Source organism: Vulpes vulpes, chromosome 3 (assembly GCF_048418805.1).
Source record: "Vulpes vulpes isolate BD-2025 chromosome 3, VulVul3, whole genome shotgun sequence".
NCBI lineage: Eukaryota > Metazoa > Chordata > Mammalia > Carnivora > Canidae > Vulpes > Vulpes vulpes.
Window position 1 is genome coordinate 60,327,636 of NC_132782.1, and position 15,936 is coordinate 60,343,571.

Here is a 15,936-nt window from a genome sequence, read left to right on the forward strand (position 1 = left end):
CAGGGTACGAGACACCGGAAGTGACGTGATTGGAGGAACCAGCAGCGGGCATTTGTTATTCCCACTTCCGTGGGAACATGGCTGCGGCCAGCGTCGGCGTTCTTTGGAGAAAGGTCTTAACCGGCTTGAAGGCTCCCAAGTTGCTTAAAAGTTCTCAGGCCCTAGCTAGCACAGGGTAAGTGATGTGACGAGTAGATCTGTTCTCCTCTCCGACTTCAGATCTTGTTTGGTTGCGGAGATGCTGAAGACAGCGGAGAGGCCGTGCGGATGGCTGAGGCCGAAGGCACCCGCGTGAGGAAGGACGGACCTTAGAGAAGTTGCCCACCTGCGACGTTTCCGTTCCTTCCTTAGAGGTTTTGTTGTCTCCTACTGTGGGCCAGGCAGTCCATGGGGTCTGTAGGTAGTATTTGTTGAATTAAACCTGGAGGTACAGAAGCATCCTGTTTGGGTGAGTTGCCCTGAAGAGTTTTTGGTTATGGAACTGAAGGCTGTGTCAGATTCGGATGGACCAAAGAGAAGGGGGCTTTGTACTTCCAGAATCTATTCCAAAGAGATTGTTCAGTAATGTTGAGTGAATAAATGAAAGTAGTCAAATGAAGGAAAAGAAGCCCGTTCTACATATGATGTGCATAATTTCTGGAAAGGCAGCTTGTTTTCTGGACGGACCGACTTAGAGTTTATGGTATATGGTTTCTTCCCTTTTATTGGCTTTTGTTAGTAATGAATTGAATTTTATACATAGTTGGATGCGTCGGATTTTTACAAATTGTTTCTTATTATTTCCTTATTTAATTGGCTCCACACTCGGAGTGGAATCCATCATCGGTCTTAAGAGGAAATAACGTATGTGCCCTTGAACCCAGCACAGACAATTGCTGAGCATCTATTATGTACAATACTATTACTTATATTTACCTTAGAGATAAGAACTTTTTTCATTTTGTGGAGGCTCTAAGGTTGTAACTTAGTAAAGATGGCAAACTTGGATCAGTTGTTTCTTCCTCATCATCCTTTTTTACTTCAAAATCAATTTTAGATTTTTATTATTAAATGATCATCTGTTCATTTCAAACCAATAGAAAAGTTGTAAAAGTACTACAAAGAATGACCATTTTTATTTGCCTATTTTCATTTTTATTATGCAATCCTTAGCAATCATCACATTTTCTATATCTTTATATCCATGCCTTTATGTATTCTTTTGAGCTATTTGAGGCATGTCAGAATTGTAAACAGCATGACACTTTCAGCATGTATCTCCTAAGAACCGGAACACTGTCTTAATAACTACAATACTACAGTGATCACACTGGAGAATTTAACATACTATAATTACTGTTCTTTTACCTAGCATACAGTCCAAATTCAAATGTCTTTAATTATCTTGCTAATTTCTTTTTCTTTCTTTCTTACTAGGGTCTAATCAATGATCTTTCATCACATTAGTATGTCTCCTTAGTAATCTTTAATCCAGAACATTTTTTAAAAAGATTTATTTATTTATTCATGAGAGACATAGAGAGGCAGAGACACAGGCAGAGGGAGAAGCAGGCTCCCTGCAGAGAGCCCGATGTGAGACTCCGATCCCAGATCCCAGGATCACACCCTGAGCCAAAGGCTCAACCGCCGAGCCACCTAGGCATCCCTAATCCAGAACATTTTTTTATAAAATCAGCCTTTTTAGATTGTCCCTCCATTTGGATTTATCTTCTGATTGCGTCCTTGTGGTTAGATTCAGGTTAAGGTGTTTTGTTTTGTTTTGTTTTGTTTTGTTTTTTGGTAGGAATTTAACACTTGTGATATACTTTGCTTTTGTATTATAAATGATTACAGCTGGTTAGTAAATATTCTTTAAAAACATTTTTAAATTACTGTACATTAAATTATCATACAAATGCACAATAATTGGGGCACCTGGATGGCTCAGTCAGTTGAGTGTCCAACTCTTAATTTCTGCTCAAGTCATGATCTCAGGGTCAGGGATTAAGCCTCCCTGCCCCAAACTGTCTCAGCACTCAGCATGGAATCACCTTAGGATTCTCTCTCTCTCTCCCTCCACCCCTCCCTCTGCACACAAGCATACACATGTGTGTGCTTACCCACTCTCTCTTAAATAAATAAAATCTTTTTTAAAAAACAAATACACAATAATTTTTTAACCATTTTCTGGTCACATATTTACATTATGAACTTTTGGATATCACATGATGCTTTAATAGACATTTTTATTTATCAGTTTCCATATATAATATTTTTACTTGAAGTTTCTAGATGAGGAATTACTGGGTTGAAGAGGGAAGCATTGAGGCTTGTGATAACATGTTGCCAAATTAACTTTCATAATTTTTTATTTGCATAAATAGCCACTAGCAGTGTATGAAAGGCCTAAAAATGTTACTTTGAAATATTTGAAATATTAGTGAGGTGGCTGCCTGGCTAAGTCTGTAGAGCATGAGACTCTTGATCTTGGAGTTGTGAGTTTGAGCCCCATGTTGGAGCTCACTTAAAAAATAAAAAACAGGGGATCCCTGGGTGGCTCAGCGGTTTGATGCCTGCCTTCCGCTGGGGTATGATCCTGGGGTCCTGGGATTGAGTCCCTGTGGGGAGCCTGCTTCTCCCTCTGCCTGTGTCTCTGCCTCCCTCTCTCTCTCTGTGTCTCTCATGAGTAAGTAAATGAAATCTTTAAAAAAACAAAATAAAATAAAATAAAATAATGTCAATATATTACCTCCAAAATCGTGAATATATTAACTTCTGAAATTAAAGGGTAGCAACATCTATAATGCAATATTAAAAATAATTTCTAAAGCATTTTGTTTGTTTCTTGTGTAGAAACCCTGAGTAATTTTTTATAACATTATAAATGAGGAAATGATTCTGATTATTGCTTATAAAATCCAAATGTTAAACTTTAATCACTTGTTTATATATGTTCAGTTGCAGGTTTTCACTTAGTCTTTTGCCTAAGAATATACCAAATGTCACATCTTTTCACCAGTGTAGATTACTTCATACCACATTGTCAAGGAAAGGACTGGAAGAATTTTTTGATGACCCAAAGAACTGGGGGGAAGAAAAAGTGAAATCTGGTAAGATATTTGGGTTGATTAATATTAAATATAATTATTGAACCCTCCATCATTTGGGGATTATTTATGAATCTTGGAAATCATCTAGTTTTTTCCTTTTTTGATTTCCTTTGGAAATGTGAAAGAAAATTAAAAGGAAATGTAATAGAGTTGTTTGTTGATTGGCAGGTTGGCAAAGGGTTTAGAAGAGGAGTAGGTTGAAATTATTAACTGAGGGGCACTGGGGTGGCTCAGTTGGTTAAGCATCCGACTCCTGATCTTTGCTCAGGTCATGGTTGCAGAGTTGTGAGATTGAGGCCCATATTGGGACTCTGTGCTGCTCAACCAGGAGTGGCTTGAGATTTTCTCCCTCCCTCTGTCCTTCCCCCCACTTCCTTGCACATGTACTGACTAAATAAATAAATAACATACTTAAAAAAGAAATTGTTGGGGTGCCTGGGTGGCTCAGCACTTGAGCGTCTGCCTTTGGCTCAGGGTGTGATCCCAAAGTACCAGGATTGATTCCCACATCCAGCTCCTTGCATGGAGCCTGCTTCTCCCTCTGCCTGTGTCTGCCTCTCTCTCTCTCTCATGAGTAAATAAATAAAATCATTTTAAAAATAAATAAAAATTAAAACATAAAAAAATTGCTAATTGAAGTGAAATTTAAGGTTTGTTTTAGATTTCATTTTTGAGATAAATATTATTTTATAATGATATAAAATATTTTGGTATTAAATTTTGGAAATATATTCTATATTAATAAAACATTTTTCGAATGCTATTGCCAATCACGTTACTAATATTTTCATGTGTTGCTTAATTTAATGCAAATCTAATTCTAATTACATGTTATACTATAATAGGCTAACATTATTATATTTTATAGATAATAGATAAAGAAATAGGCTTAGAGAGGGTAAGTAATTTGCCACAGGGCACATACCTAGAAAATTATTTCATGTTGTGAATTTCATAATTTTAATAGGAGCTTCATGGACGTGTCAGCAATTAAGGAATAAAAGTAATGAAGATTTACATAAACTTTGGTAAGTATATTGAGTACATTAATATGTAGGTGTTCGAGGGATGCCTGACCGGCTCAGTCCATAGGGTACACGGAGGGACTCTTGATTTTGGAGTCATGAGTTCAAACCCCACTTTGGGTATAGAGATTACTTAAAAATAAAATCTTAGGAAATATATATGTGTAGGTGTTTGAAGCAGTTAAAGTGTAACAGTAAGGTATAAGCATTATATATATTTGATGTAAGAAATTAACATAATTTGTCTTGTAATACTGTGGATGATATGTAAAACCATTAAAGATTTGATAAATATGACAGAAAAGCAAGAGTTCAGGGTGATGAATGGTTTCTCAGTGGCTGAGTTACAGAGGTAGTCAATTTCTTGTAGGAGATGGAAGTGTGTATCTTTCTCTGTTGGAGCCTGTAATTGATTCTTTCCTGTTGAAGATTCTATTAGGGATCTGTAATTGACATTTTTTCCTATAATTGACAGGAAGTGGTATGACTCCCCCTTCCAACATCTCTTCCATCATCTCCAGTCCACTTAAGTTAGGTTTTATTTTATTAATTTTCACATTTCCACCTTTTGATCAGGATTTTTCCTCAGAAGCAGTGCTGATCAAGACTCAGTTTTTCTTTATTTATTGGTTTTGTCCTTCAGTGCCAGGAAGGATCTTTCCTGGTTGTCCTGTCCTACCTTGGAGGGAAAGTGCCTAACAGTTGGGAACCACTTAAAGGTCACATTTGAGTAACAAGGAAGGTTAAGAGGGAGAATTCTCAGGTAGTTCCTGAATAAGTTTATATCTTTTCAAGGTCCCAACTGTTGGAGATCATTTCCTTATTGAGTGCATCGTTTTTTTTTTTAATTTTCAGTATAATTAACATAGTGTTATGTTAGTTTCAGGTGTATGATATAGTGATTGAACAATTCTATACATTACTTAGTGCTCATCACCATAAGTGTATTCTTAATTAATTTCTTTCACCTGTTTTACCCATCCCCCGCCTCCCTTTTGGTGACCATCACTTTGTTCTCTATAGTTAAGACTCTGTGGTTTTGTCTCTTTTTTACTTTGTTTTTTATCTTAAATTCCACATACAAGTAAAATCATATGGTATTTGTCTTTCTCAGACTTATTTCACCCAGTATTATACCCTCTAAATCCATCCATGTTGGTGCAAATGGCAAGATTTCATTCTTTTTTATGGCTGAGTAATATTCTATTGTTACACATAAACCATATCTTCTTTATTCATTCATCTATCGATGGATACTTGGGTTGCTTCCATACTTTGGCTATTGTAAATAGTGCTGCAATAAACATATGGGTGCATGTATCTTTCCAAATTAGTGTTTTAGTATTCTTCAGATAAATGCCCAGTAGTGAAATTACTGGATCATATGGTAGTTCATCTACATTAAAAGTAATTGATAGGTATGTAGTTATTTTGTTACTGTTGTATGATTGGTTTTGTCCTTCTTCTTTGTTCTTTTCTTCTCTTGCTCTCTTACAGTATGCTGGCTTTCTTTAGGGATGTATTTGGAATCATTTCTTATTTTTCTAAGATTTTATTTATTTGACACAGAAAGAGAAAGGGAAAGAGTGTGAGCACAGGCAGAGGGAGAGGAAGAAGCAGGTTTTTTTTTATAGATATCTTTATTTTACTGCTTTTGGGCTTCCTACTTTCCTTATTCCTGCTTATCGTCTTTTCATTCAGAGTCCACTTTAACATATTTTATAAGGCTGTTTTAGTGATGAATTCCTTTAACTTTTGTTTGTCTGAGAAACTGTCTCTTCTTTTCTGAATAATAGCTTTGCTGAATGATAGAATATTGTTGGTTACAGGTTTTTTTTTTTTTTTTAAGATTTTATTTATTTATTCATGAAAGACAGGCAGAGGGAGATGCAGGCTCCATGCAAGGAGCCTGATGTGGGACTCAATCCTGGAACTCCAGGATCATGCCCTGAGCCGAAGGCAGACTCTTAACCGCTGAGCCACTCAGGTATCCCAGGTTTTTTTCTTTTAGCACTTAAAATATATCATGCCATTTTCTCTGGCCTCCCAAGTTTCTGCTGAAATCAGCTGATAGCCTTATGGGTTTCCCTTGATCAGTACTTTTTGCCATTTTCATTACTGTGTGTCTTGGTGTAGACCTCCTCGGATTGATTTTGTTGGAGGCTCTCTCTGCCTTCTGGATAAATTTCTGTCTCCTTCCACATATTCAGGAAGTTTTCAGGTATTATTTCTTCAGATAACTTTTCTGCTCCCTTTTCTCTCTTTTCTCCTTCTGGGATCCCAATAATGGGAATATTATTATGCTTGATGGTATTGCTGAGTTCCCTAACTATTTTCATTTTTCTTTCCCTTTCCCTTTCAGCATGATTGCTTTTCATTACTCTGTCCTCCAGATCACTCATCTGTTTTTCTGCTTCCTGTAGTCTACTATTTATTCTCTCCAGTGTGTTTTTAATTTCAGTTATAGAGTTGCTCATCTCTGATTGGTTCTTTTTTATACTTTCTCTCTGTTTGTTGAGGGTCTCACTGAGGCCCTCCATTTTTTCTTAAGTCCAGTGTGTATCTTCATGACCATTACTTTAAATTCTCTGTCAGGAAAATTACTTATGTCTGTTTCATTTAGATCTCTTGCTGTGATTTTGTCCTTTGATTTGGGACATATTCCTCAGTCTCCTCATTTTTGTCTAACTCTCTGCTTCTGTTTCAATGTGTTAGGAAAGTTAGCTACATCTCCTACTCTTGAAAGTAGTGGCCTTATGAAGAAGAGGTCCTATGGTGCCCTATAGTGCAATGTTCCCTGTTCACCAGAACCTGGCAATTTAGGGATATTTCCTATGTGTGTTGTGTGCACCCTACTCTTGTGGCCGGTCTAATCATCTGCAATGATTCACTTTGTGTGTTGTGGCAGGGTTTGGTCCCTGTGCTGTTAGTGGGCTGTCTGAGGCCACCTTGGCTTGAGTTGGGTCAGACCAGACATTCACCAGAGCTGCAGCTGCACTGAACAACAAGGTATTCTCCCTGTTGTCCCCTAAGAAGCATTGTTGGGCAAGATCTGCAGTCATGCCAGATGTCTGCTCTCAGTTCATTGCTGGGACCACAGTGGAACTAGTATGTGTGGTTTTCTTCCTCTCTCCTCCAGATAGTAGTCAATTTGGGGTGGTGCTGACCCCTGTCAGGGCTGCTTGCACACTTGTCCGTCCTTGTCTCTTGTTACAGTCTTAATGTTTTAAAGTCTGTTTTGTCTAATATAAGTATTGCTACCTTAGTTTTCCTTTTACTGGCTTGTGGCACCATTTTGGATGGACTCCTAGTGAGAGAGCTGGAGGGAGCAAGTCCACAGAAGAACACAGGGGCAGGTACATGGGGTTAGTAGAGTTTGCACAGGTCTGCTGTGGGAGGAGGCCAGGTTGGAGGAAGTAGATCTGCAGAAATAGATGGGGGCCAGGCACACTATTAGCAAGCTAGATGGAGAGTGTTTGCACCACACTAGTTCTTGTAGGTGTCCATGTATCTAGGCTGGGGAGTAGGGGAGGGAAATAGTGCCTGCAGATTCCTTTGTTCATAGACAAGTCTCCCTAAGATCCTTGCCCCTCCAGCGTAGGCCCTGAAATTAGACCCTAGGAGTGTTTCAAACTGGTGCTCTGTTTTGTATCTCAGTGGAGCTGTTGATTATACTGTCTCTTTAAGGATGGGGACCCAGTTTCCTTTCACCCTCAAGTCTCTTGGACCCAAGCCTGTTGATTTTTAAAGTTGTAAGTGTTAAACCCCGGTGATTGTAAGACCTTTAGAAATTAAGCCCCTCTGCTTCTCAAAGGCAAATGTTACAGGGATTCATCTTCCCAGGATGGGTCCTCCATGCCTGGGGTGCCTGGCGTAGGGTCTGCTCTTCTCCCCTCTCTGTGTCCAGCCTGTCCCTTTTACAGATAGTCCCATGGCTTTGTTTGGCTCTTCACTGCGTCTCCACCTTTTCTGCCCTCTTCAGTGTGGCCTCTTCTCTACGTTTACCTGTGGAAAATCTGTTCTGCCAGTCTTCAGGTTGTTTTCTGGGTTATTAACACTGAGGTGGATGTTACCTAGGTATATCCATGGATGAGCCTAGAAAATCCTTTACTCTGCTCTCTTCCACATGTCTGGGTACATTTTTTACAAAAGTTTAACAGGCAACAAATACAAAAATTTAAAGTAACTATACAAAATATAAGAAATAACAATCCAAAATTGTTTTCATGATTCTAATCTAAGACCTAGGTCTGAAAGTCATCAACCAAAAATATTTATTGGTAGTTATTCCAACTTAGAGGAGAAAAGTTCTCCCTACAGAGGCAAACCCAGAGTTATGTGTGCCTCCTGCAAGTCTTCACTTAAGGTGGTCATGAAAGCAAATAGTGGATACTGCAAGAACACCCTGGAAGAATCAATCAAGTGTATTTTGGAAGATATAGTGCAGGTGTAAACACGAAGCGATGGTTAACTTTTGCAAAAAAAATAGCAAAACTTCAAAGTTGCATTAAAACAGTATTATCTTAAAAGAACTGTTTGAAAACACATACTATCCAGTGATACAACCTGTAAGGTTACATATTTAAAGATCATGAATTTGGAAAAGAATCCAGAATCAGATAATAGTTTAGATGAAAGACTTGTTAATTCTGAACCTTCTAACTCTTCAGAAAAAGCAAGTGAAAAAAAAAAAAAGAAAGAAAAAAAAAAAAAAGCAAGTGAAAAAGTAGTTTGACACAAGATCATGATGAGGCTGTTTCTGAAGGCCATAATGAAAAAAAAAAAAAAAAGAGGTTCCCCTTTTGCAAGCATTTGGGAAATATGCACAAGAGTATTTTCTTTCCACAAAAGAGATAGTAGAACCAAATAGGAAAAGGTATGCAGGCCTGGTCTAGACATGTAGAGAAAGCTGTCTTATCACAAGTCTGCTTCAATTCCAGGAAATTTATATTCTCAAGTCACTAGATGGTGTGCAGGTCCAGTCATTGTTTAGTGCTTTCTCTAGATATGTGAATATAGGATTCTGCTCCTTGGATTTGGTGGCATGAGGTTGAAGAGTGTCTTTCTGAAGGTGTCTTTTTCAAAAGCCAAAATCTTCAGGTTGCAAAGTGTGATGCTTAAGGTAGTCATCTTCAGGGAGTGCACTGTGAGAAGATTGCTCTACCAAAGCGTGGTTATTTTTTTTTTCAATATTTTATTTATTCATGAGAGAGAAAGGGAGAGAGAGCGAGAGAGAGAGAGAGGCAGAGACACAGGCAGAGGGAGAAGCAGGCTCCATGCAGGGAGCCCAATGTGGGACTTGATCCCGGGACACCAGGATCACGCCCTGGGCCGAAGGCAGATGCTAAACCGCTGAGCCACCTAGGGATCCCCAAAGTGTGGTTACTTTTAATGGAAGTAATTAGGTCTTTATATAATTGATGTAGATCTTCTATCAATTATGGGTCGAAGGAAGCAGGAGCCAACTACATTGAATGTCCTGTGACTATCTCAGAGGGTAAAAGTTTATGAAGTGTCAAAAAAGTCAGATCTGAGATTTAGAAGGACTAATAGCGATGCTTTTGGTAAAGGTATTTGGAGGGTGTCTACAGATTTTGCCATTTGAGTCTTAACAATGCTGTTAGTGCATCAGCTACCCTAAGAATTGAGGATGATATACACAGTGAAAGTGTTGTAAAACCAGCCATACAGCACAGAATTCTTGAAGCACCTAACCAGTAAAGTGCATCCCCTAATCACTGTTGATTATCCCTATCACAGGTAGGGATAATCTTTTTCTAACGGTGTTAGTCACAAAAGAAGCATTGGCCTATCTACAAGAGAAAGCTTTGGTCCAGTAAGAAAACAGAAACCAAGACTAAAACATGTATATCCATGAAACAGGGAAAATGTATGAAATTAATTTGTGTGAACTGGTTTCCTTGTATTCTATTTTGGGCAGGTGGAACAAATGAGGTAGGCACTTTTTGTGTCCCCACCCTCCCCCCACCCTCACTGTAGGTTGAATACTGTCGTTGTGTCATTAGACCACTGGTTTAATGCATGTACAGTGGTAAGAAGTGGGAATTTAAGAATTTCTGGTAGGGCAGGATTATTACTTGGTTCAAACCAGAGTTTTCTCTTCTTATGGAACACTTATTAAGTTTCTAGTATTGTTATTCCCTTTCTGGAGCAATTGTTGGATATTTCTGATAACTTTTTTTCCAAATTATCGTTTGGGAAACATCCCTTTGGACCATGACAGAATTTTGGCTGTTGATTTCCTTGAGAGCAGCATTTTGGGTGGAAATATCAGTGAGGTGGTTTCCTTTGGCCTCCAGGGACTTAAGTCTGGAATCCCCTGGAACCTTAATAATAGCCAGAGCAGCCAGTAAAAGTGTGACATCTAATAAATTTTGGACATAGGAGTTATTTTTAATTTTATCCCCATTGGAGGTAAGGAAACCTTATTTCCGTAATATTCCAGGGTCATAAGCTACCAGAAAGGCAAACAGGCTATTGGTATGTTTGCGGTTTTACCCTTGGCCAAAATATAAGGATGGTTAAAGGAGATTATTATTTCTTCAGTGGCCTTAACTTAAGGGTGGTGGCAGGAATAGCTCTGAGACAAGGGGGATCCCCTGCCATAGGGTCTAGTTGTTAGCTTTGATACCCTGTGGGTTGATGATGATCCCCATGTTTTTAGGTGAGTACTCCCAAGGACATTCCCTTCTCTCTTACAAAGAGGAAAAAGGAGAGTTGATAATTATGATATCTGAGGCCAGGCTTTTTTTTTTTTTTTTTAAAGTTCCAAAGGCTGTGTCTTCCTGACCATTCCAAATAATAAGGTCAGGTTTGTCATTTTTTAGTAAAGCATATAGAATTTGAGTCATAAGAGAGAATTTTGGGTTTCCATTTCCAACAGTAGCCAGCAAGTCCAAGAAAACCTTGTAATTGGTGTTTAGTTTTAGGTTTAGGGAAATTCAGGATGTCTTGAAGTCTACCTGGATCCAAAAGTCCTTGTTCCAAGATCAGGTGCCCTAAGTATCAAACCTAAGTTTGAACACACTGCAGTTTTTCTTTGGAGACTTTATGTCCCTTTAAGACCAAAAGTTGTAACAGATGTTGTCTTCCTATGCAGAGTTTTGAGAAAGGGAGTGAGAAGCAAATCATCTACATATTATAAGAAAGCAGAGCCAACAGAAAACTTTATTATCTAAATCAGTTTTTAAGGTTTGTGAAAGTAAGAAGGCCTCTGTAGCATTATAGAGCCCTGGGGCATTACTGTCCAGATGTATTTTCCATTCTTCCCAAGTGAAAGCAGAGAGATAGTGGCTATCCTTATCAGCTTGAGTACTAAAATATGTACTCCACAGATCAGTTACAGTGAGAAATCTGCTTTCTTTTTTTTTTTTTTTTTTTTTTAAGATTTTATTTATTTATTCATAGAGACGCAGCTAGAGAGAGAGAGGCAGAGACACGGGCAGAGGGAGAAGCAGGCTCCATGCAGGGAGCAAGACGTGGGACTCGATCCTGGGTCTCCAGGATCACGCCCTGAGCTGCAGGTGATGCTAAACCACTGTGCCACCGGGGCTGCCCGAGAAATCTGCTTTCAATGGGAATGGATGTCAGTAGCATATTGGGTATGCGCGAAGCCATTAGGAACAAAATGCCAAGGGAGAAAAGTGGGGTTTTTGGTTTGTTTGTTTTTAAAGATTTTTATTTATTGAGAGAGAGCAGAATGAGAGAAAGAGCAAGAGTGGTGGGGATCTATTGGAATCTTCACGGGAGATGCACTGTGGATTCTGCCAATGTCGGTTGAAGATCTTGCCCATAAAGACAATGGTAGCTGATCCAGTAGGGACAAATGATCAGTATCCCCAGACCTACAGTGCTGTCAGAGATGGAGCAAATAATAGATGTCAGAGGGCCATTTAATTTACCTACTTGGCCGGTAGCCCTGGTAGCTCAGCGGTTTAGCGCCGCCTTCAGCCCAGGGCCTGATCCTGGAGACTCGGGATCGAGTCCCATGTCGGGCTCCCTGTGTTGGAGCCTGCTTTCCCTCTGCCTGTGTGTTTCTCATGAATAAATAAGTAAAATCTTTAAAAAAATTTTTACGTAATTTTCTATTTTGATTAACTACCGTCAAATTCTAGAATTATATCCCTGTTTTGGAAGAAAGAAATTCTAATATGGTGTTTCTCTAAGAACTAAGGAGAAAGAGTTATGTCTCTCAGAGTGCCTAGACAAATGGGAATAGGTTCAGACAGGAACCTGTTGAGGTTTATTAGAGATCCCTACTACTTGAATTGCTTTAGTACTCTGAGGCAGAAGCTTTATGGCACTGGGGTTGAGCTCCAAGTGCATAGCTCTCATGTCAGTAGAGAGAGATTAATTTCCGTTCCGGAGAGTGGTTTCTCTGAGCTGATTAAGAGGGACGATTGGGAAGACCTCCTGTTGTTTCTCAGAACCCTATCATTAGGAATTAGGAGAACATTGGGAAGGCTGGCTAATGGGCTGAGGGCTCCTGGAGTGTTTAGGTTGGTAACAATTGTTTTCTTTTTCTTTTTCTTTTTCTTTTTCTTTTTCTTTTTTTCTTTTTCTTTTTTTTTTTTTATGTGTTGGCTCTTTGCAATAATAGAAACTAGGAGGGTTTTTGTTTTGTTTAGGGGGTCTTCATTTGCAAGGGTTGAAAAGTAAGAATTTTAATGGTCTTTTAGGTGACTCCTCCAAGGATGCAAGTAAGCTCATTTGCCTAATTAACTAAATCTGGAGTGAATGTAGTTGCCCTTTCCATCCTAGTCTTTGTAACTAAAACAGAAGTATCTTGGTTCAGTCCATTTATATGATTAAATGTTACCCAAGTGGATCCAACATGTAAAGGAAGACAATTTTCTTTAAAGATAGTTTGGAGTCAATAATAGTATTGACACGTTCACCAAGCTTTTGTGTATGAGCTTGAATTTCTTTCTAGTCATCAGGCTTAGGAAAAGATACTGTAATTGCTTGGTGGAAATTTCCAGTGAGTGTTCTAGCATCTTGCCAAAAATTAGGGATCTGTTTCTCTAAATCCTTTTGGGATGTTTCCACCAGGCTAGTTTCATCTAGTGTTTGGTCTAGCCCTCACCAACAAGGATGTGGACTAATTAATCTGAGAGACCAGATTGTTGTGTTGGAATGACTATGCTAAATTCTTCAGCAAACCTCTGGGTTTGCTTTTTAATTCTTTGCCTGTTAGTCTAGAAATTATATTTTGCAGAGAGGCAATTTTAGATTCCTGATAACGTTTGGAAGTTTGAAAATACTAAGCCAATCCCATTTTATCTTGGCAATGTTAGAGCCGTAGCTGTCCAGTGCAGTTTGGAAAAAAGTAAGTTTGGGGAGATCTCCCATATGGCCACGGAAACCCCAATTCATAGTTGTCAGTCAAATGTATGGGGGTCCTGGAACTTGCTATTGGCATGTGAAGTAGAGGGACAGTCTTCTGGGACTGAACCTTTAAATCTGTGGAATCTGGCTCTACAGATAGTGTCAGAGAAGTGGTGTTGAAAAAGTCAACATGTATTTGGCGTCAGGATGGAAAAAACCTTTCATATGGTATCAGAAGTGTTATGTGTAGAGCAGTACAGATTCATTATAGAAAAGTTAGTTGTGGGATCCCTGGGTGGCTTAGCGGTTGAGCGACTGCCTTCGGCCCAGGGCATGATCCCGGAGTCCCAGGATCAAGTCCCACATTGGGCTTCGTGCGTGGAGCCTGCTTCTCCCTCTGCCTGTGTCTCCACCTCTCTCTCGCTCTATCATGAATAAATAAATAAAACCTTTAAAAAAAATTAGTTGTATAAAAGCACTGTCACTATAGGGTATTGGTAAAGGGATGGTCAGAGCTGTTTAGCATTCATCTTGGCTAAAACCAAATAATTTCTCTTCTGCCAACCCCTTCCCCCAAATCATCTTTTTCTATAGCTTAAAATACCCTAGTGCCGGGGCCCCTGGGTGGCTCAGTGGTTGAGCATCTGCCTTCAGCTCAGGTCATGATCCCTGGGGTCCGGGGATCGAGTCCCACATCAGGCTCCCTGCACAGCCCGCTTGTCCCTCTGCCTATGTCTCTGCCTCTCTGTCTCTCATGAATAAATAAATAAAATCTTAAAAAAAAAAATACCCCAATGCCTTTGTGTCATTTTCAGTGCCCTCCACATTTATTTCCTTTCCTTTCTGCCAGCTCTAAATCTCAAACAGATGTATTCACAAACTTATCCCCGCTTCAGCTCTGCCACTTTAGTGCCTTTGGTTATGTTTGCTTTGGTTTCCTATCCAGCCTAACAAATCCCATCTCTCTGAAGAGATGATCTCTTGATCATCTGAGCTGGAAGAGATGTGTTGCCGCCTTCCCATTTAATTCTGCTGCTTGTCTGTACCACTCAGTACACCACATCACATTACAATTTCTGAGGCAGCATAGTAGAGTAAAAATAAAAAGAATTATGCACATAAGGAGTCTAGAATTTGAATCTTGAATTAGCTATGTGCCTCCAGAATACCTTGCATCTGTCAGCTTTACTTTTTTCTTTTAGAAAGTGGAAATAGTACCCACCTCAAAGGGTTGTTGTGAGAACTAAATGAGGTAATATATATAAAATGCTTAGCACATTGCCTAGCATATCATAGGCACTGAATAAATGTTATCTTTCATCTTCCCTCCCCACTTTTTTTTTTTTAAGATTTTATTTATTTATTCATGAGAGGCAGAGAGGGAGAGAAGCAGAGACACAGGCAGAGGGAGAAGCAGGCTCCATGCAGGGAGCCTCATGTGGGATTCTATCTTGGGTCTGCAGGATCAGGCCCTGGACTGAAGGTCGTGCTAAACTACTGAGCCACCCGGGCTGCCCTCCCCACTTTTTTTTTTTTTTTTTAAGATTTTATTTATTCATTCATTTGACAGAGAGCGAGCACATAAGCAGGGGGAGCAGCAGAGGGAAAGGGAGAAGCAGACTCCCCACTGAGCAGGGAGCCGGATGTGGGGCTTGATCCCAGGACCCCGGGATCACAACCCAAGCTGAAGGCAGGCACTCAACTAACTGCGCTACCCCTTCTCCCTCCACTTGGAATGTAGGGACTGGTTTTTATTTTTTTATAACTCTTGGCACTTAATACAGTATGTAGCATGTGGAAAACTTATTAAACAAATGAATAAGAATCAATACAGCTGTGTTTAAAGGATAATTCTTTGTAATGATACTTTGTAAATCGAGATTTCTAAAGGACTTTTGAGTACAGATCATCAGTTTTGATGTCAAAAATTACAACCTTAGGGGCACCCAGGTGGCCCAGTTGGTTAAGTATCAAAGTCTGCAGTCAGCAGGGAGACTGCTTGAAGATTCTCTCCCTTTGCCCCTCCCCCTGCTCCCTGTCTCAGCGTCTCTATAAAATAAATAAATCTTTTTTAAAAAATTATAACCTTAATGTAGCCATAGAATAGCATCACAAGCTTTGTGTTCTTTGCTATAGGTATGTTCTACTGAAAGAAAGAAACATGCTCCTAACTCTAGAGCAGGAGGCCAAGCGGCAGAGATTGCCAATGCCAAGTCCGGAGCGGTTAGAAAAGGTAACATTTATGGGAGGCTGGAGACTGTTGTGTGGGATAAAAGCCAAAATATGAAAAAAAAAAAAAAAAAGCCAAAATATGTAAATGTATGGTTCCTACATTTCTTGGCAAGTAGATTTCTTTTTTTTAATTTGTTTGATTTTTAGTAAATGTACAGAGTTGTGCAACCATCACTATTTTAGAACATCTCTATCACCCGAAAATGAAGTGTCATGCCCATCTGTAGTCACTCCCCATTCCC

At 39.3% G+C, this 15,936-nt stretch overlaps 1 protein-coding gene across 6 annotated transcripts in view; it reads left to right on the forward strand.

Moving 5' to 3' along the window:
* The first annotated feature begins 8 nt into the window (after positions 1-8).
* The window catches only part of MRPL47 (mitochondrial ribosomal protein L47), a 28,750-nt gene continuing 12,822 nt past the window's right edge, over positions 9-15,936 (forward strand). The window contains exons 1-4 of one of the 6 annotated variants that reach the window (XM_026007205.2): positions 9-175; positions 2,938-3,089; positions 4,057-4,117; positions 15,599-15,695. In XM_026007205.2, coding sequence (XP_025862990.1) covers positions 78-175; positions 2,938-3,089; positions 4,057-4,117; positions 15,599-15,695 — 408 coding nt within the window. In that variant the 5' untranslated portion in view covers positions 9-77. Of the gene's footprint in view, positions 683-2,937; positions 3,090-4,056; positions 4,118-15,598; positions 15,696-15,936 lie in introns of all 6 variants that reach the window. The other 5 variants (XM_072752623.1, XM_026007206.2, XM_072752622.1 and 2 more) reach the window with 5 other exon arrangements.